Source organism: Rhipicephalus microplus, chromosome X, assembly GCF_043290135.1.
Source record: "Rhipicephalus microplus isolate Deutch F79 chromosome X, USDA_Rmic, whole genome shotgun sequence".
In the NCBI taxonomy this organism is placed as follows: Eukaryota; Metazoa; Arthropoda; class Arachnida; order Ixodida; family Ixodidae; genus Rhipicephalus; species Rhipicephalus microplus.
In genome coordinates, this window is record NC_134710.1 from 471,273,583 (window position 1) to 471,296,497 (window position 22,915).

A 22,915-nucleotide genomic window follows, 5' to 3' on the forward strand; every position below is an offset into this window, starting at 1 on the left:
AGCGCTGCAGCCTTCGTCGAGCGTACTTTTGTTTACAGAGTGCGTAGCAGTGCATGTTACAAATTTATCGTTAAATGAAAGGTAAAAAATGTCCTTTTCTAAAGGGAGGTTGCAAGCACAAGTTATCTATTATTGTAGAACGAAAGCATTGTACGCGCACGCCATAATTACTTTCATTTCTTTTTTGCTGTTTTTCCCTCTCATTTAAATTCTTCTACATACTGTCATACAAGCTGCAGTGACTGTCAAATCCTAAAGCTGTAAACTAGTCATGCTCAGAAAGATTAAAAGGATAAAAAATTTAAGTTGGCAAAAGTTATGAAACTAGTGAAGCGTGAAACAACACAAAAATCTAGCACTAAAAGCACAACGCAAAATTTGTGATCTTGTGCTCAAAAGATTACCAATGGTGAAATGCTATAGGGTATCCAGCACATACGTTTCGTTGCTTTTTATGATTTGTATCCCTGATTGGCCTAGCTTATTTGTACATGGCAGATTACATGAGCCCATGTCACAGCGTACGCTGGCGAATTCATCACATGCCCCTACCGTGTGACATCAAAATTTCGGAAATCTTTAAACATGAGGTATCCGTGGAAAAAAGGATGCCTTCAAAGTATCCTATCAGGTTTGATGATCAGCCGTAAACTTCAAATAGGGTTATTTATACTCATCAAATGCTGCGTCAGCTACAACTCGTAAATTAATTAACATACAACACGTAGTGTTCATCATAGCACGTGGGTGAGTTTACGAGGCCTAAAAATAAACACACCGAAACACGACAGACTCTAAAAGAATAAGCGACCAAGCGGGAGTTTTTATCTTTCACTACAGCATTCCCTTTTGCATATCATTCTACGCCCACAGAATAGGTGCAAATGCAACTCCCATAGAGTGACATATATATGGCGTAGATCACACGTAGTCACATTGTGGTTCAGTGAAAAACACAATGTGGCTTCTATATTTTTTACTTGGGGGTATTTTCGGTGAAATAAAAGTAATATATTACTCTTTCCAAGTGTTTTGAAGTCTTCGAACTGGAGTATCTTACTGAAAAGCGATCGCGCTGTTTTTATTGTTTTCGTATTCAATTAAGAAGAGAATAGGTGGATTCCAGGGCATTCTATCTTACTCGTCTTCGTACTGCTTGCTCTATTCAATGAGAGCAATCATTGCTTGCAGCCAGAATGATTCCCTCTAAAGCTTTCTTTTCACCTTCTGAATCACCGAAGCACAATCTCAAGAATGGAAGCCACGCCTGCAGGACTGCATTTTAAAAATGAAAAAGCGAACAGTTGCTTTAAAGAGGCTTATTTTTGGTCGAAACTCCCGAGTCAAAAAAGAAACTTTTGAGAGTTCCCATTTAACCACTGCGTGAGCACACAAATACCGACGATAGCATATAAAATATTTATTGTAGACGCCAAATTACACACAGAATACAGCTGTCTTGTTCACTTCTCTGGAATAACCTTATTTAAGAATCAAAGAGCATGCAAAACAGTGGCATTGCCCAGCTACCTGCAAATAAAATGCATAAAATACAACTACAATATAAACTTGTCAAATATTGATACCACACATTTACAAAGTTCCTGTCAACAGAAATAGTGACATTATACCAAGCTTTTCGAAGTACACTTCTGCGTCTGGCTACAAATCTGTAAAGCCTTTAAAGCTAAGCTGCCTAAGTATTACGAAATTGGTAATTTTTTATCCGTGACGCTGTGTCTGACTGTGTATTGACGCTGATTATTGAATTGACTACATAAAGTTTGTGTTTCACGAATTTTACCTATATGAGTAATAACTGGAGAGACATTGGCAATTTCAGACGAGCCAGAATAATAACTAACAAAATCCATCACGAACGAAGGCAAGAAGGGTAAGATGGAAGCTTGCGATGAGAAATTCGAAAAGAGGGGGTGGATGTTGGAGTCGACGTTTCGACAAGCCAACTTGTATTTTGCAGCCTCGGAAATGGCAAGCCGGCTGATAGAAACGTCTGCACCAGCACCCACCTTATATTCAAGAATTTATCACCCAAAACAATCAGGTTTCTTCAAAGCACTGCCTCGTATACGCATCGCATATTAGAAATAGGCGTGAAAATGTTCTGCCCCGTCTACGCAGCCTGAGCCATGAGCCTTACCCAACCGCAAAGCAATCTAACTATATAATTGGCAGCTAATGTTGGCCCATTATTTGAGCCAGGAAATATTTAGGATGCACATCGCTGTATAGATACATAGGCATCTTTGAGGTAACCAAGTTATCCGTGCAAATTACTGGTTTGCTTTGCATGAGCATTACGCAGGAAGGCAATGGCGACGTCGTCCACTTTATGTGGGACGGAATAATGTGGAATCCATTTACACTGCACACCATACGAGCTAAAACAGGCATGTTTAATGGTCCGCGAGGGCTTTCGCAGTCGTATTTTTTATGCCACAGGATGTGCACACATCAGAAGGAACCTCGAATGTGGCAGGCAAAAGGAGCTCGGTTGAGGTATTTCGTTCCGCCTAGCGCACGTAGGGTACACACTGACCGATGACTGAGTGCAAAATCTAAAAAGCACAAGAAAAACCACAGAAAGCGAGAAAAAGGTTTCCCTGCTTCTGTGGCACTTTGAAATTCGACGGCAACAAGTAACCGAGCGGAATGCATTCAAGTGGTAACGCAAGGTTAATTCTTGAAGACGCAACAATCACCGAGAATATATAATGGAATCCCAAAATGTTGGGTCTGAAAATAAAGCGCTTGAATGTGCTGGAAATAATCGCTTACTGCTGAATAATCGCCGCAGTAGTCTATAGTGGCTCAGGCACTCGGCTGCTGACCCGCAGATGGTAGGATTGAATCCTGACTGCGGCGGCTCCATTTTCGATGAAGGCGAAGATGCTGTAGGCCCGTGTACTCAGATGTCGGTGCACGTTAAAGAACCCCAGCTGTTCGAAATTTCCAGAGCCCTCCACTATGGCGTCTCTCATAATCATATGGTGGTTTTTGGACGTTAAACATCAACATTTACTATACTGCTGATTAAGCACGTCCGTTTTGTTGTTCTAAGTTTCAATCATCAGTTCAGCCTCCCGTGGGTGCAGGCATACACCGGTTCACGAAAATGCAGTATATTAAGGCCTTAGATCCCGTATCAAGCGTGAAAACTGACCAACGTTCAATATCGGCATCTCCCGTCCAACACGAGCGACGCAATAAATGATCATCACGTGATGACGTCACGATATTGCCACATTCATTCCTCAAGTTTTGTTATCGCCCCGTTACACTGTCAGTAATTCTCGATAAGACAAATGCTTGGGCTAGTTGGTGATTGGGAATCAACAGTCAGTATTTCTCAGCGCAGACCACGCCTTAGTGTTCCAGAAGCTTCAGGACTGCAGTAGACCACTTTGTTAAGATTACTCCATGCACTTCGCGAACATTATAGATTGTTTTGAAACATACGTGGCTGCTAGCGATGACGCTAAAATATTCGACAACGCTGTATAAATGCTGACGCGCTTCACCACTTGTCAGTTGATTGACGGCCGACGCTCGGTTCATCACTATCAGTGCCAGCGTCTTGCTGTAATCTGACTTTCTTTTTACGTGGCACCAACTTCGCCCCGATAAACAACTTAACCCGACTATCAAGTCTGCTTCTTTTGTCCACGTCACAATCCCGTGAAAATATGATGTGATCATGACGTCAAAGTTTGTCAGATTTTGCATGACGTCACCTGACGTAACATCGCATGACATCGTAGCAAGTTGCGCTGATCACGGAAGCAATGCAGAACCAGGTTAGGTGCCTCGGATCCTGAAGGCAATGCATAAGGTGCAGAAAGGTTTCAGACGGTGTAAGGAAGGAACAACACAACTGCTGAGAAAAAACAGAACATTTACGTCTGCCAGTCGTCTTAGGTGTGTGGGACCCTGCAACTTTTTGTGTCCGCTTTCGCACAGCGCATGTCATCATTAGCTAGCCCTAGCTATTCCATATCTTGCTGCATTATTCTAAAGGCAGCTAGGCTAGGGGAAACTGAAGAACTTTTTGTTTTTATCGACTTTAGAGAGTACAATCACAGTTTAGTAGCTGCTGAATTCGAAAAATTCGACAGATCCCATGAACTTGGAAATTGACGTTATCCAAAGCATGCGGAGGGAAGGTGACCATTTAGCGGTTTTTTATTGGGTGACAAGGAATGAAATGACGCTAAATATATATATAAAGGCACTCGGCTCTTATCGAAGAAAACAGCCTTAGCGTTGACGCAATTAATGATAATCTGACGAGTATCATTACGGAGTGTGCAGTGAAAGTTGGAGGTACTGTATTTAGACAGGATACTGGCAAGCAGTCCCAGGAAGCAAAGAATCTCATTAAGAAGTCTCAAAACATGAAATATTCAAGTACGACAGACAAACTAGAGTTGGTAGAGCTTTCAAACTTGATTAACAAGCGTAAGGTATCCGACGTAAGAAGGTATAACATGGAGAGAATTGAACACGCTCTGAAAAACGGAGGAAGCGTCAAAGCAGTGAAGAGAAAACTTGGGATAGGCAAAAACCAGATGGATGCACTAAGGGACAAGGAAGGCAAAGTAACTAGCAATATGAATAGGATAGTAAAATTAGCGGAGGAGTTTTACAAAGATCTGTTCAGTAGCCAGCACATCCACGACCTTAATATAAGATCTAGCAGTAACCCAGATGACACCCCACCAGTAATGATAGAAGAAGTCAGAAAAGCCTTGGAGAGCATGTAAAGAGGCAAAGCTGTTGGTGAGGATCAGGTAACATCAGATCTGCTGAAATGTGGAAGACAGATTGTGTTAGAAAAACTAGCGACCCTGTTTACGAGGTATCTCCTGACGGGAAGAGTACCAGAATCTTGGAAGAATGTTAACCTCATCGTAATACATAAAAAAGGAGATGACAAGGACTTAAAGAATTACAGGCCGATCAGCTTGCTCTCCATAATATACAAACTACTTACAATGGTAATTTCTAACCGAATTAAAACATTACGATTCAATCATCCAAAGGAACAAGCAGGATTTCGAACAGGCTACTCAACAATATACCACATTCATACTATGAATCAGGTAACAGAGAAATGTTCAGAATATAGCGAACCACTATATATAGCCTTCATAGATTACGAAAAGGCGTTTGACTCGGTAGAAATATCAGCAGTCATGCAGACAATGCGGAATCAGGGCGTCGACGAAGCATACATAAACATCCTGGAAGAGATCTACAGGGGATAAACTGCTATCACAGTGCTTCAGAAAACAAAGCAGCAGAATACCAATCGAGAAAGATGTAAGGCAGGGGATACAATCTCCCCAAGACTATTTAGCGCGTGTTTAGAGGAGGTTTTCAAAGGAGGCCTAGAATGGGAACAATTAGGCATAACAGTTATGGAGAGTACCTTGGTAACCTGCGCTTCACCGATGACATTGCATTGCTGAGTAACTCAGGGGACGAATTGCAACTCATGATTACAGAGTTAGACAAGGAGAGAAGAAAAGTAGGTCTTAAAATTAATCTGCAGAAAACGAAAGTAATGTACAACAAACTCGGAAGAGAACAGCGCTTCGAAATAGGTAATAGTGCACTTGACGTTGTAAAAGACTATGTCTATTTAGGACTGGTAATAACCGTGGAGCCGAACCACGAGACTGAAGTGACTAAAAGAATAAGAATGGAGTGGAGAACGTTTGGCAAGCACTCTCAAATCATGACAGGTATATTGCCACTATCTCTCAAGAGGAAGGCATATAACAGCTGCATCTTGCCGGTACTTAGCTACGGAGCAGAAACCTGGAGACTTACAAAGAGGGTTCAGCTTAAATTGATGACGACGCAGCGGGCAATGGAAAGGAAAATGGTAGGTGTAACCTTAAGAGACAAGAAGAGAACAGAGTGGATTAGGGAACAAACAGCGGTTAAGGATATCATAGTTGAAATTAAGAAGAGGAAATGGACATGGGCCGGGAATGTAGCGCGTAGACAGGATAACCGCTGGTCGTTAAGGGTAACTAACTGGATTCCCACAGACGGCAAGCGGGTTAGGGGGAGACAAAAGGTTAGGTGGGCAGATGAGGTTAAGAAGTTTGCGCGTGTAAATTGGCAGCAGCAAGCACAGGACCAAGTTGACTGGCGGAACATAAGAGAGACCTTAGTCCTGCAGTGGACGTAGTCAGGATGATGATGATGATGATGATGATGATGATGACGACGACGATGATGATGATGATGTGTAAATGTTGCAAGCACAGGCATATGTTGAAGGATTGCAAATCTTTATATAACCAGTATACACTTGCGCAATGATGCCAACAGAAACATGAGTATTAGCAACACCAGTAGCATAAGCAGATATATGAAGCGCTGGTGGTTGCAAAGATAGTAGCCGTGGAGACTGCTACATAAATCAACCTCAGAGCATGGCGCCCAACAATATTTGATGTTAATCCGACTTGATGGTTGTATCACATGAGTACATATGTATTGTTTAGAGGATTGGATAGTCAGCGCTACAACCACAGCTGACGTTTCGCGAACATTAGGGTCTATTCGAAAAGCCGTTCCGAGGCCTGACGTGACTCTGTGGTAGAAAGCTTGATCGCCACGGAGAATGCTTGGGTTTGATTCCTGCTAGGACCCTGACTATAATTATTTGCGTTCGTCGGGTCAACGCTGCTGACGTCAGCTCCTTCTTGACGCTCACGTGTTAATATTGGCTCTGTGTGCATTCGTCGTTCCTGAGTTGATGCTAAATTTTAATCACCTGTGGCACATACCCGTATACCACTGGCACATACCCACCCGCGGGTATGTGCCACCGTATGGCGGGACGTGTTTAATGACATACTCAGCGATATTGCGACATTTTTCACGTGTTAATCAGCGCGTCAAACTCGTCATACCACCTTTACCCCCCCATGCTAATTTCGGATGACGCCAAGGGGGAGATCACGAAAGCACCAAGACGTAAGCGGCTTGATAGATAGATATATATATAGATAGACAAATAGATGCCAAAAGTGCTTACAGTGCGCCAAAAAATGTTCGCCTTTAAGATCGATGTTGTGGTGTTGCGGGCCTCTGGCTAGCCCAAAAACCCCTCAGGGAAGAGGCAGAGACCAAGTGGCATCCATCTTTACTGCGCTGTAGCTCGGCCACAACTGCCTGCTGTCAGCGGCTGCCACGTGCCACGATCCACCCGCGATCGTCCACGTCTTCGGAGAGCACTCACAGCCGCCGAGCGCCCCATACTGCCCCCTCCCCTTGGAAAATCGCGGAAGAAGGATGCGGGCGGCGTCACACAGCTAGCCCACGCAAAGGTCCTGGCTGGCCTTGGCCACTGTGGCCCCGCCGCGGTGGTCTAGTGGCTAAAGTACTCGGCTGCTGACCCGCAGATCGCGGCATCGAATTCCGGCTGGGGCGGCTGCATTTCTGATGGAGGCGGTAGTTTTGTAGGCCCGTGTACTCAGATTTGGGTGCACGACAAAGAACCCCAGGTGGTTGAAATTTCCGGAGCCCTCCACTACGGCGTCTCTCATAATCACATGGTGGTTTTGGGACGTTAAACTCCACAAATCAATCAATCAATCAATTGGTCACTGTGGACCTCACGTATCGTACGCGACCTCATGTCGGTACGGTCACTGCCCAGCTCATCGTGGCAGTTCATGGGCCGCCGGACGCGGTAACTGATCAGTCTTGCAGCAAAGGTAACTCTGGTGCAACCTGAAGGCGGAGGCACACCGGACTCACACAGGTTGACGACTACGGATGTTGGCGAGACCATGACAGAACGCCGATGCTCCTGGTGCAGTACTAGTCCCGGTGAGTCATAAGCCGTTGTGGTTACCATATGTCGCGGCCGTTGTCATTGTAGCTGTCCGGACCGTTAGCGTATCGATGGCGGCCACTTCACATGGTAGTCTTCGAACGTTGGTGACCCCGGCAGCCAGGGAGGTGTGACGTCCCCGTAACGCTCTGACTGCATACACTTACGGTACCACATCGCCTTTCATACTCTAGACGTAGCTTTGGTCGTCGAGGACAGCCACCGCGTACGGCAGGTGACACACGTTGGTGTCGTTGCTCGCTTTAACCGCAGCTTCCTCCAACTGCTCCACGTTTTCTGTCGCCCCCTCCAAGTATTCTTGCACCTACGTCACCAATTCTTCTAGTCTGGATTGATATTATTCCGCTTGCTGCTGCCTTTCCTCAAGCTCCTCCATCAGTCGCTTGTTCTCCATCTCAGCCGAAACAAGCACCTGTTTCAGCTCTGCAAGCCCTTCCATCATGGTTTCTTGTGCAATCTCATTCTTCTTGAGGGTGTGCGGCACAACACTGGGCTGATTTCCTAGTTCTAAGACATTTGCCTAAAATGTCCTCCGGCCGCCTTTGAGCCCTTGCTTTTGCTCCTGGTTCGCATTGCACTCCACTTCTTTCCTGCCGAGTTCCACAATTAGTGCATGCGCTTGACTGGCCTCTTGGTTCTGGTCCTATTGGGCCTGGGCGAGCTGTGCATGGAGGTCAGCTGCCTGCATTCGTAGGTCGTCCAGCTGTGTCTTGGAGTAGGCGGTGCCGTTAGAGCTCTTCTTTGTGGCTGCGCTGCATGTTTGACAGTTCAGTGTCCCTCTCCAGCAACTGCATTTGTACTTAGCACACTACTGCGGCTGATCCTTGAGGCGCTCCTGGGAATTCTAGAGCAGCCTGTTTATGCTCCTGCGCTCCTGTGAGCCCTCAGCGAACTTTTCCTCCAGAGTACAGACCTTGTCCTCCATTTCAGAAATGCAGGGGTTCTTCTCATCAGTCATGGTGGTTGCTTTGGACTTGTAGACATCATGCGCGTGCTTGAGACCATCAAGTTCATCAGTCAACCTGCCCAACTCATACTCCAGCTGGCTGAGGTGGGTAACCTGCTTCAGTGTCTCCCGCTTTAGACGATCCAGTTTAGCTTCAAGGGCAGCCTTGCCCCTCTTAAGGTCACGAGCCCGGATTACCTCAGCGCCAGACTCAGATTTATCTGGTGTTATTCTCCTGTCCTTGTGTTTCGTTACTATTGGTTTTTTTCTCTTAATACTCGTCTTCTTTATTCTCTTGACATCCACCACTTCATAATCCCGGAAATTTGTGACCGCTGCTTCAAGGTTATCGTGGTCACCGGCAGTGTCCTCAGAATTTGCACCGCCAAGACGTTGTGCTTACTATTCATAGTAGCTGCCCCCAATCGCTTCGCAAGGCCATCTCGCCTCGCCTCAATGTCCCACATGGCGTCTGCGTCCGCTCCAACCTCGGTGACATCCCTTGCCCCCTGTCGACAAATATAGGCCTCTGCAACGCCTCCGTGGAACTCGCCTTCCTACTCCGCGATGATCGGCACGGTCAGAGCAGACGGCTTGGTACTCAAACACCCGAGTGCTCGCTCGGATCAAGCTCGTACCAGCTTGTATAGAAGGCCACTCGGTTGGTAGCCGTGAAGCTGAGGTAGATGGTGAGGAACAAGCTGGCCCGAGAGAAACCTTGGCAGGTGGTGGCTCGTAGTGGTGCTCCCGAAAGACAGGCTCCTCGAATTTCTGAGCAAAGCGGGCAAGCTCCTCGAGGGAAGGGAAGGAGCAGCGCAGCCGGTGTCGCTGGTAGCGAGGGTACGTGGAGATTATACTAGGAGTTATGAAGGCGCACATAGAAGATATAGATAGGTATACCGACCCGACAAGCAAAATTATCATGGATATGTGTGAAAGGCTTGATTTGTTCATTTGCAACAGTACCGAGAAGTGTGAAGGGCAAATAACATGGGAGGTAGGAAGGCTGCAGTCGACGATAGATTATGCACTGATGTCACATAGGATGTATGATAAGCTCAGAGGAATGCACATAGATGAAGGTGGCTCGAGAAGTCTGGGTAGTGATCACAAACGTATCAAGCTAAGTTTTGGAAGAGCAGTCAAAGTGGGTAAGAGACAAGATGAGCAACTACAGGAAAGGTTTTATCCAGAAAGGCAAATTGAAATAGCCACTAAACAAGTTGAGAAAGTAATCACGGAGGATAATAAAACAGTGTGGACATACACGAATCTAATTAGACTGTTTGAGCTAGAGCTTGCTAAGACGCCTGACAAGTTACCTTGGCAAAGAAGACACAAACCAAAAAGTTGGTGGGATGAGGAAGTTAGGAGAGCCATAGCAAAACGTCAGGAAGCCTCTAGGGAACACAGACATGCTAAGCAGCGGGGTGAACCGACAGATGACGTTGAGAGAAAATGGGAAACCTTTCTAAGCTGTAGAAGAGATGCATTTTTTCTAATCAATGTAAAGATTAGAAGAAAGGGAGCTCAGTGGCTGGCCGAAGTACATAAAAAAGAAAGAAAGGCAGCTGCGAAACTTTGGAACCATCTAAACTCCCTAACAAATGATACGAGCCTAGAGAAGAGGTTTATAACTGCAGCTCAAGGTGCTAGGCTAGAAGGGGACGAAGCTATTGAATATATAGGAACAAGGGTAACAGAAAAATTTCAACAAAGAAGTGCTTTATGCACCACATTAAACAAGGATGAATCAAGTGGCGCAATGGCTCCATTTTCACAACGAGAGTGGGAAAGGGCTGAAAAAAGGGTTCCTAGTAGTACATCAATAGACCCAGTTGGCATTCCAATTATGCTGATAAAGACATTGGGTCCGAGGTTTGAACAGACTTTGAGAGAGGCAGTGAGCAAAACAATAATCGATGGCGAAGTCCCCAATGGATGGAAACTTAGCAGGATGAGCATGATCTATAAAGGAAAAAGGGACAAAGCTGACATAAACAACTACTGTCCTATTACAGTGACATCAGTGGTCTACAGGCTGGCGATGCAGATTATAAACGAAAGACTGCAGGCATGGATAGAGGATGAGGGGGTGCTGGGGGAACTGCAGAATGGGTTTCGGAAACACAGGAGGTTGGAAGACAATCTGTCCTCACTGACGCAGTGCATCGAAATAGCAGAAAAGGAACACAAGCCCCTGTGGCTAGCATTTTTGGATACCAAGGGAGCGTACGATAGCGTGGTTCAAGAGGAATTGTGGGGAATTCTGGACACACTAGGCATAGAAGATGTAGTCACTAATCTTTTAAAGGATATCTATAAAGGTAACAAGGTAGTTATAAAGTGGGAAAAACAGGTATCCAAGCCTGCAGAGGTAAAGTGGGGGCTTAGGCTGGGGTGTCCCCTATCACCCTTATTATTTATGATGTGCCTACAAGGATTAGAGGCCAAATTAGAGGGAAGCGGACTGGGCTTCAACCTCTTTTTCGTCAAACAAGGAAAACTCATTGAACAGGCACTACCAGCATTGATGTACGCAGATGGTATAGTGCTATGGCCGACAACAAGGAAGATTTGCAGATATTGGTGGACGTGTGCGGTAATGAGGGAGATAGGTTAGATTTTAGATTCAGTAAGGAAAAATCAGCAGTCATAATTTTTAATGACAATGAAGGTAGTGAGCTTAGAATAAAGGAGGTCACGCTAGAGATAACAGGTAAATACAAATATCTGGGCGTATGGATAAGCAATGGGGCCGACTACCTAAAGAAACACGAAAAATACGTGACGACTAAAGGTAACAGGAATGCAGCGGTGATGAAAAATAGGGCACTGTGGAATTACAATAGGTATGATGTTGTGAGAGGCATATGGAAAGGGGTCATGGTTCCTGGTCTGATGTTCGGCAATGCGGTCTTGTGCATGAGACCAGAAGTTCAAGCAAGATTAGAAATTAAGCAACGTGGAATAGGTAGGCATGCTTTAGGAGCTCACTGGAATACAGCAAATCAGGGAGTACAAGTTGATATGGGATGGACATCATTTGAGGGCATGGAAGCTAGCAGCAAGTTAAAATTTGAGAAGCGATTGAGAGAAATGGAGGAGGAGCGTTGGGCTAGGAAGGTATTCAGCTACTTGTACATGAAGAATGTCGATACAAAATGGAGGAAGCGAACCAGAAAATTGACTGGTAAATACTTGGAAAACAGCAGGGGGCCAAACCAAAAAGAATTATTGTTTAAGAAGAAGGTGAAGGAAACTGAGACCGATATGTGGAGAATTGGCATGATTAAAAAATCCGCACTAGAGGTCGATCAAACTTTTAAGCAGGAAATTGCCAAGGAAAGGATTTATGATAATACTCGAGGTAGTTCTCTACTGTTTGAGGCCAGGACGGGAGTATTGCGAACCAAGACATATCGGGCCAAATACGGAGGGGTAGACGCGGTATGCAGTGCATGTGGAGAGGAAGAAGAAACTGCCGGACACTTGATAATGTTCTGTAAAGGGCTCCGCCCTATAGTTCAGGATGATGATGTACCTACAAGGGCAGAGTTTTTCAAAGCACTTGGATTTAGGGACAGAGAGGGCAAAATAGACTTTAAGCGGGTAGAATTAACTAGAATGAGGTTATCTGATTGGTGGCTAAAGTCAAGGCACGAGTGAAAATTAAACCCTTCACTGCAAAGTACGAATCCTCAACGTCACTTTAAATAAAATCTAGTTTTTGGTTCATTAAGAATTACGGCTTGGTGGCGCTAGCCACAGCCCGATCTAAAGGGTACCGCCATATCCATCCATCCATCATGGCATGGCCGCCGAACGTACAAAACCTTTACTGGGGTCAACCCGACGGAATAGCTCCCGCATGTCCCGAACAAAATCTCGCAGACCCTCATCTGGTAGTTGCGTTCGGACGTTCACTTCACGCCGTATACGGTAGTCGTAAGCTACCTCCAGCAACTCTTCCCAGAATGCTGAGACAAACTGGTTCCAGGACTAGAATGGAAGCTGGAGATGGCACCATCGTTCTGCGACACCGAGCAGGACATTTGGTAGGACTCGCCGGAGCACGTCGGAGTCCGAGAAGCCGTGATTGGTCGTGTAAACGAAAAGATTATCAATGAAATCGAGGACCCATTGCCTCGCGTCTTGGTCCTAAAATATTGGCATGGTCAGCGGCGTCATCAGTGCCATGGTCGCAGACAGCCATGCTGACTTGATGGCCGTGGCACAGAGACGGGATTCGTCCCGTTGGTTGCCAGATGTGGGATTTCAGGCCTATGGCTAGCTCGAGAACCACTGAGGGAAAATCACTGAGGTGAAGTGTGGGGAGCAACACCTTGGGTGGTTTGGTACTCGAGCGCACGAGCTCACGCGCGCATGATGGAACGGCCGCCTGGCAGTCGAGCTTGGGTAGGAGGCCTGTAAAGATCATTTTCCATACTTTGTCTCTGTCTGTTTTCTAAGGGCTTCAGCCGACGCTTGGCCCTGAGCCTACAATATGTAGAATAGTTCTGAAAAGTGAATAGAAACAGCAATTTATGCAGCGAAGCAGCAGCAACTGAGGCAAATGGGCGTGTTGAGACCCTCAGCGAATGCATTGACATCAGAGGTATGCGGTGTAATCTGTAACAGCAGCACTGTAGAAGCGTGGCCTACGCGATCAGCTCAACGGCGCGAAGCCCGAGCTAATTACAGAGCTATCGGTTGACGATACGAAATGCACTTGTTCAATTACGTTGGGCTGTTTGTCGTTATGACACACACTGTAACCAGCTGCAAAACTTAGCGCCTCTATACTCGAGCCTCCGGTAAATAAAGAGCGCTCCCGCAGTCGGATCAGTGAGTGGCCAAAACTGGGCGTCAGAGTGCAACTAGGCTCTACCAACGTCGTAGTTCCGGTTGGTGCGTTCCCACGAACCAACCGAAGCTCGTACTTTTGGTGCGCACTTGAGGGTGGAGCTCGAGAAACTTGTGTTTCGTGTATTCTTAAGCTATACTGCATGTTATGAAGCGTTGATACTTGAAAAATTAGTAGGCCATAACTGAATGTACGAACAGCGCAACCTAGAAGTCGAACCAGCTGGTACCGAAATAACAAGGATAGAGAAGAGCGCTGACTTTCGACAATGATTTAAACGCGGAGTGGTGCATACATATATAGGCGAAAAAAAAAAGAAGAGAATGGACATGCGTAGAAAGGTGCAGTTAACAACCACTGCGATACAATGCACCATCAGCAAAACTCTTGTTTCTTGTTGATTGAGCTAGAAACACATACACAGCTTAAAAATGATCAAGATACACTATCTCATTTTGCAACAGCGCAACTGATGGAGAACTTACACATGTACCGTCAAACTTACTTGTCTAATAGGCTTCAATTATCTCATTGGTTCAAGGGCACCTCAGAATTCACTGCCGAGACTGCGGCTGCGTGCCCCTATTTGAGCGTTGCGATGTAATAGGCGAGCACCACTCGCAGGCCACACGTTAGATAATTAAAATTTATCAGATGCGTAAGTTTGACGGTCCATGTGCAGGTTCCCCATCAGTTGCACTGATGCAAAAAGACATAGCGTATATTTACTATTTTTATGTTGTGTATTTGTTTCTCGCTCAATCAACAAGAGACAAGAGTTTTGCTGGCATTGTATCACGGTGGTTGTTAACTGCACCCTTCTACGCATGCCCATTCTCTTCTTTGTTCCCTATATATGTACACCACTGCGCTATCAAATGATTGTTTGAAGCCAGCGCTCTTATTTATCCTTGTTTTTTCGCTTCCGTAGTTATGCCATTGGTAATTCTAGGTTGCGATGTTCGTACATTCAGTCACAACTGCAACAACCACGAAAAAAAATTACATCGTCAACGATAATGTCGTTCTTTTTAACCACCAAAGTGAAGAATTTTAAAACCACATGAGCTGCATGTGGCGTAATGAATTTAATGGGTTTCTGAAGGCTACTTGACATTATCGCTATACGTGTTAACCGTGAGTGCACGGACGCTATACTGAAGCAACTATACATATATATTACATTTTACACAGGTTTCCTTCAATAACCATCGTACAGTAAGTACTTGCCACAGTGTTCACTTTCTGTGACAGTAGTAATTGCCGCATGCAGTAATCGTCAATATATTAACTTTACTACCACGACTTGACACTACATAAATCACTAGCTATCTATAGAGAAGGAACACTTCAAAGTTTTAGGTAGCTTCTACATACTACATTGTTTCAAGGTAGCTTTACTGCCTTGACTGTGACTACCCTGTTAGTACGGTTACTAACACTGTTCGGTAACATCGCTAACTGTGTGTTTAGAGCCATTTCGTTTACGTCTGCTGCCAGTGTTTTCATAACAAGTTGAACTTACTATAAAAGTAGGAGCTCAAATAACAAAAGTAAAGCAGTGTGGTTGGTTGGTTTTTGTGGTCCAATGCCCCAGAGCGACTCAGGCTATAGCGACAACGTAGTAAAAATTTTCTTCTGTTGATCCGCTGATAATTTCTGTTCACTTCATATCAGTACTCGAGTAAATACACACCACAATAAGAACTTCAGATAACAATGCATACACGGAGTCATGAATGATCTGTAAACGAGAAAGCGCGCATATTCTAACAGCAACTTTAAGACTATATATGACCCAATTTTGGAGTGGTACACGGCATTCCAAAGAGCAGCCATGAACCTAGATATGAAACCGAGCTATTCGACAGATTTGCATGCCTTACATCTTCATTTACGATTAAGGAGCACAACATGCTTTCCACTATAATGAAGAGAATTATAGTTTGTTTAAACTTTTCCTAATATCGTCAAAAGTACAGTATAAGACGTACACCATGGTCGATGGAGGTAGTCACTTTTACTTAGTCACGTACGCAGGTAGCATTCTTTACTTCACAGGCTAAGTAATGATGACAACATTTACGCCCGCCGCGGTAAAGCGGTTATGGTGCGCGACGGCTGACCCGAGCGTCGTGGATTCGACCCCGGGGGTCGCATTTAGATGGAGGCGCCCCTGTCAGTGCGCGTTAAAAATACAGCATTCCTTCACTACAGCGTATTTCATATTTATATTGTGGCGTTGGGAGGTGAAACCCCCGACAGTGTTTTAATTACTGCATCTCGCGCATTTATACGATAATAAAACTTAAGCGACGCCTAAGGTGACATCGCTCAAGCTGGTATATGCATGAGGTCAGTGCGAATAATAAAGCAGTTCCGCCCTTACTTGATACACTATTTTGATTACTAAAGTTGTTCACGAAGCTTCTAACCCACAAATATGATCGCAGAAAGTAAGAAACCGAACACAAGAGACAGAGGCGCAGCCTGAGGAGGTGAGGGTGGAGGAGTCAAAATATTTCACTTTTGCTTGCGTATATATTCACGCACACGTACAAACTCTCGCAAGAGCATAAATAAAATATGGTAGAACTCCCCCCCCCCCCCCCCCAAAAAAAAAAAACATTTTGGCTACGCCCCTGGCAGAGACGTTCGTGAGACTTACCCCACCCAAAAGCAACGACAAATGCTGTGGTTACAATATTTTTACTACCATTTTTAACAGTGTACACAGCCCGCAAGCATCGTTCCATAAACCTTTTTTTTTTTCGTAAAAGCTGTGATACAAGCCGCCACACGGCGGATGAATTATTCGAGCCTGCGCCTAGTGAAGAAATAAATGAAAGAAAAAACAAAAACAAGGCAAGAACAGTGCGCTCCGATCCCACTCCCAAAACAAGAAACACAAATAAACGGCTAGGCTACTTTCAGCAAATTATAAAACCAAATGGCTTAATTTCAGTTTTTCAAACGGCAATGTTGTTATACACACATCAGCGTTTGCTGCTGTTTATGGGGGCCCCAGTAAAAGGGTTTTATGAATCGTTGCCATAGCCTCATGCAGTTTTTTTTGTTGTTGTTGTTTTGTTTTAGTACATGTGCAAGAATATTTAATGGTTTTTATCCCACTTGAGAGTATTATGCAGTTCTTTGTCAGAATGAATGACGCTTTGATTCACGCTATACAAAAAAAGAAACGTTCGCTCTATGTAATGACCCATCCTGACAGATTATCGCGCTTTTTTCGCCTATAGAAGTGGCTCATATGCTTCGTGTATTTTCAGTGCCGGATCACACGTTCAAGTCGCCGCAATTACCGCCACGTGCGATGCGAGTTGATCGTGGACGACGCATAAAGGCAAAAATTAACTGGGCTGTGAACAAACTGCACGGAAACAAAGACACTCACCGCAAGAAGGAGCGTCGTCCGCGGCTCCATCACGGCTACTGACTCACTCCTGCCGCCGAGGACCGGTCTGGCGCGAAACTGGTTCGATCTCCGCCGAAGAAGGCGGGGCACACTGCAGTTATTGCGCGGAAAGGGGCGCCTGTCATTCATGAGTTTGGCTCAGGTGGAGCACTCGCGTGAACAGCCAAAGGCACCAACAGGCGTTGATTGGCGTCAAGCCCACTACTTTTGAATCGGCCGTTTTTAAGTCGTTTTAAGATGCGAGATATGCATCTGAACAAGGGCAACAGTCGGGAAGTACTGAAACCGGTAGTATTCATGGTAAGCATACGTATATTCTCAGCTGGCCATAAATGTGTTGCTTGCTGAAGTAGATGACGGAGCAGTGAATGCAGCTGACTTCGCAAACCTGTTTTCTTCCAGGGGCAGATATACGCTTCCCAGAAAGTTCTAAAAAACTGCCGCAATAGCGCTGTGGTTACGGCTATTGACCCTAAGTTTAAGAAGCGGCTTCAAACCCGGCCATGGCGGTCACATTTCAGTGAAGGCGAAATGCTAGAGGGCCCCGCCGCGGTGGTCTAGTGGCTAAGGTACTCGCCTGCTGACCCGCAGGTCGCGGGATCAAATCCCGGCTGCGGCGGCTGCATTTCCGTTGGACACGGAAATGTTGTACGCCCGTGTGCTCAGACTTGAGTGCACGTGAAAGAACCCCAGGTGGTCGAAATTTCAGAGCCCTCCCCTACGGCGTCTCTCATAATCATATCGTGGTTTTGCGACGTTAAACCCCACATATCAATCAAATCAAGTCAAATGCTAGAGCACAGCTCCGTGCACGTTGAAGAACCCCAGGTGACTGTCCACGGTTCTCCACTATAGCGTCTCTCATAGCCACAGTCTCTTTGAGACGGTTAGCTCCCTCAAACAAACTGGGATGATGTAAAGTACGCTGGACATGCGTGTTACGTTGCAACACAGCTGTACATGAATGACGCAGCTGAAGGAGTGAAGGGAGATAACTTTGCGGGCTCGTTTCTTTCTTTGACACAGCGTTAATTAAAGTAAGCAGATTACGAAGGCAAGAAAAAAATGGGGGGCGTTAGTTGAACCGTTACAAGCGTATCGTAGTAACTGTGTGAACACGTCACGTTAGCCTTGTTCTTTTTTTTAGATAGATAATATGTGAGGTTTAACGTTTCGAAAGCGCCATATGACTATTATAGACGCCGTAGTGGGGGGCTCCGGAAATTTCAATCACTTGCGGGGATCTTTAACGTGCGCTCAAATCTGAGCACACAGGCCTATAGCATTTTTTTTTCTTTTTTTCCACGCAGCGTGTCAGAATATGTGATTTGGGATGGAATTCTGTGTGTGAGGATGGTACTCGGTCGTTAAATCACAACATGCCATCTTCTCTGTAATAAATCACTAACTAGCCGTATGGGCTACAGATCCGGATGTTTTCACAGAATTGTGAAAACATCCGGATCTGTAGCCATCGATCCCCTTTGTGGGGTATTTATGTGCGTGCAAACCCTACAGGAGTGTTAATCAGCGCCGCTCGCAGCCTCGAATGTGCGCGTAATTAACTATTTCTTTCCCAACTAACGTCATGTAGCACATGATCCTTTAACGTGTGGGCAGCTGACCAATATGCTCTCGCGTACTAGCTGCAAGCATTTAGTCTGTCAGGACTAGACCCTCGTTATGAATCAATGAAGGAAGTAAGTTTGAGGAATCGTTTCTTTTCAGGTATTGTCACATATTCAAGGTACAAGCAAAAGCGTCTGTTCTTGCTAAGTGTTCTTCACAATAAAAAAGATGGATCGGCTGGGAGTTAGAGATGAAGGAATCAGCGCAGCTGGTGTCTTTTCTTTCTCTGCTCCTCACTTTCGCCTCTTTTCCCGACCCCTTACTATAGCTATGCCTTACCCTCCCCTCCCCCTTCACCTTCAGTTTTCTTTCATCATACTATACATGGCTATGCGATTCCATCTTTTCCCCTTATTTTTTTCTCTATCACCCTCAATCCCAGCGGCAGTAATTCGCGTCAAAACTTCGTCCGCTCAAGATTGTCACTAAAAGTGGAATAAAAAATAACGATGGCTTCCAGATAACACAAGTAGGTTTTCCACATATATCTGCGTCTATCGTACGCTCAAGCGTTGCAGAAACGTTGGTTAAAGCGAAAGGCATTACAAAGAACTCATAGAGGTCATCAGGTGCAGCAAAGGCCGTCTTGTCCTCGTCCACTTCATAGTAATTGGTCAACACACTGATCGGAGATCGAGACGAAAAATATTCAGCACCCTAAAGAAAGTGAAGGGCATTGTCGATTCACGGCATTAGATATGAGTCTATAAGCGTTCATAAGTGGTCGCTATTCGACGCATATTTGTACCGAGTCGTCCTTCTTCCGCACCAGCAAAACAGGCGACGACCAAGAACTTGGCCATGGCAGCATGATGTCACGTTTCGGCATGTCAGTGGCGTTGTCTTCGATTATTTTGCACATTGCGGAAGGTGAGCAGCGTATTTTGTGCTCTGGGGTATAGTCGGCACCGTACAATCGAATTGCCGTCAGTATCAATGCAGTGCACTGCGACGGAAGTGGGCTATAGAAGCTTGAAATGAATGTTAAAAGAAGCACTGTGTGTTTTCGAAGTAGTGCTATGCGATCTTCCTTTTGCGCCACAGGAAGATCAGTTTTTATGGTGGCAGTTAGAGCTGTCGTCGTCGCATAGTCCTCATTACCGGTAGGCGACAGTGGTGTTTCGGTGTGAAGAGGCATCAGGGGTGCTATATGCAGGATCGGCCGAGTTTCGCAAAACTCGGGATATTCTCGAGCTCTGGCGACACCCCCTTATAAATGAGCCAACAAGACAAAAAAGTCAAATCCACCTCTCATTGCGCTGCGTTTCATTGGTTACGATGAAGCCAGTCATAGCGTCATGTACGGTCGATTAGGTAGGGTGGTGTTTTCAAACCAGAGGCATCTTCTTTCACTTGCCAAGTTTGTCGTTCCACTGAGCGCAGAAGTTCACCCATGCAATAAAGTGTCAGAAACTTTTCGTGATCATATTTTTTGAGGCAGGAGTGTTTAAAATAAATGTGAAGCTTTTAATGCCTGCACTAAGTCTGTTTTAGAATAATCAGCACGGTTGCCTCTGAGATCACAACCGGCCGAGCGTCTTACATAGCGACTGCAGCTAAATCCGAGGCCACGTGTCAGCCTGTACATTCTGCGCTGCTCGCCCGGTGCGCGTCGTATTCGTTGTCATATCCCGCTAGCACCTGAGCACGTGCGGCCGGCTAATTAGCTATTTGGCTGGACGTATACTCCGCTAGTTAGGCCAGGACATGCTATGACCGAGCTAATTATGCCAAGTCATCTTAAGAAGACCAAGCTGATGAAGTCATGTAAAGCGAAAAGCGGGCTAACTAATGTGTGCTAGTTGATGAGATGACTAAACTATGCTAATTAACGCGATGTTTATCATGAGCACGCCAAGTGAAACCATGCTAATCAGTCTTTACTAATATCATGACAATTAGTATCATGCTAATCAGTATTACGTTTAATAGCTTTGTACTGTTCATAACCTTGTTAATTGCACCCGGGATAATTACCTTTTAATTGAAGCATCATCAATGAAGGCAATACAACTCGGTGTAATGGTCATTAAACCTCAGTCAATTGGTTCAATCAAACTTAGGACAGAGCTGATGGAATCTTCACTTCGAAGCCGATCACGCACATGGGTAGACGACCAACTTAAAAAGCTGCAAGAAACTAGGTTATCACAAGATCTTCCATGGCTCCAGCCTTGCACAAGTTGTGTAAGCTTACCAAATTATTTCAATGCAAGGAAGCTGGCGCTTAGCGTTCACCACATCAAACGCTTGACAGTCCCACTGGCACCATCACAGTCCCGAGTTGAACTCGGGCCTTCTCAGAATCAACGAGTTTCTATCCGAGTTCACGAGTCAATCAGTTTGTCAGACACCCGTGGCGAAGATCAGGTACGCCCACCACGTTTGCTTTTGCTGAGGAGCAGTACTCACGCCAAGCGGCACATTTTATTTGTCAGCTTTATCACGTAATCTATGCACGCACGTACGCAGAAGTAAAAGTCATATCATCGCGCGGTTACGATGCCTCACATTCAATTTCACCGCGCTCACGACGTATCCAATCACAGCCGCGTTACCGCCATAATTCGAGTGCCCCAGGTGACCACCTGTCCTTATATTTATCTGCAATATTTGATAGTAGCGAAAGGAGCAGCACTAAAGTGCTGCGTGTGCACCTTTGCTGCCTTCGAAAGTGGAAATTTCCATGCTGCATGTGGAACGAAAGAACCTGCTCGAAAGAAGACCTACTGCCACGAACACGCCAGTGGAAGGCGCGTGTTCAGTTGGCAAAAAGATAGCACGGCAATAGACGTCAGACTCTGGAGTTTTGCGGAAACGCAGCGCCACCTGTAGACGCAGTTTTGAGTAGTGCAAAGCCCGACTCTCTTGCACAGTTTGCTGCACAACCAGGTGCAACTACCGCCTACGAAACAACGATTGAGCCAAATAGTAGGTGCATTTGCGCATTGAACACTCAGAAAAAGAGCTTTGAATTACTCTCCGCCAGTCGGACGCGTCACCAAACCGCCATAAAGTGCTTGCCTGTTCACTCGCCAGAACGACGGCGAAAGCAAGAGCAGACCAAACAGCTCCGCGCTCTACAAAAAAAAAAAACACCCCGGTCGACGCTACTGTTGCGTTGTGTATTGCCACGGAGGTAAAATACTACAGTTTTGCTGATTTCCACAGTTTTCGCCAAGCAGAATGGCGAGAGCGCTAGAAACGGGTCATCGCGAACGTGTTAGGTAAGCGAATCACTCGCGTTCCCCACAGCCGGTCGCATGAGAAAGTGTGATAATGCAAGTTATGTGATGATGCGCTCGATCTTTATCACAGAGAACCATGGTAACTTTGATTATGAAGTCTAAGAGAACCTCTGACGTCGGTGCGCGCCATGACAGGTGACGCGCGATAAACATCGCAACCACTGCGACCACCGATAATCTGAAGTGGTAGCCACCACACATCATTACGCACACTGGGGCTTTGAAGGCTTGAAGTTCCGGATTTATCTAGGAATGCGAACAGGTACGTCACATAGGTAAATCGTGAAATGATCGCGACCACAAAGAGGCTTTTCTTGCCGTTGGTCTCCGCGATTGCCGGAGCTATCTCGTAGACCTCGGTTTTGCCTTTCGTTGTATGCTAGTGCTTGAAAGTGAGCTTAAGACTTAGGCACTGCAGCGTTCCTTCCTGTGGTAGCTTGTAAGTAAAACATACACCCTTCCCATACCTGTTAAACTTCATCAAAACGTTATCCACATTTTATCGTTTGAGTCCATTTGTTTGTCTAAAACTACAAAACTCGAGCGTGCCTTTTTTGTGGTGTCCTTTTCTAGTTTATAGCATTTTTATTTCGGCATCATTCAAAGAGCGTGTGCTTGGACATATTGGTAATTCAGCTTTCCTTTTTCGACGCATAAATGAAGAAAGGCGGATTGCAGCACGAATGCAGAGCTGCGTCTGCCTCGTTTTTCACCCGTAGATTCAAGGAAAATGGCGTAGTTTGATGGCTTTCGTATCACATATTTTATCAATGGTAATATTGTTTTACTTCTAAGCTGAAAGTCGGCTCCTTCTTTCTTGTTTTTCGCAATTTTTGAACCTCCATTTCTTCACTTCCTCATTTATATAAATGTGTCATAACCTTCTCTATTA

The 22,915-nt window shown here is 45.4% G+C and overlaps 1 protein-coding gene across 1 annotated transcript in view; it reads right to left on the reverse strand.

The window, feature by feature from the left end:
* Positions 1–17,266, reverse strand: part of LOC119160816 (uncharacterized) — a 43,340-nt gene extending 26,074 nt beyond the window's left edge. The window contains exon 1 of the mRNA XM_037413064.2: positions 17,126–17,266. Within this exon, the coding sequence (XP_037268961.1) occupies positions 17,126–17,155 (30 nt within the window). The 5' untranslated portion in view covers positions 17,156–17,266. The remainder of the gene's footprint in view (positions 1–17,125) is intronic.
* Between the last annotated feature and the right edge of the window lie 5,649 nt (positions 17,267–22,915).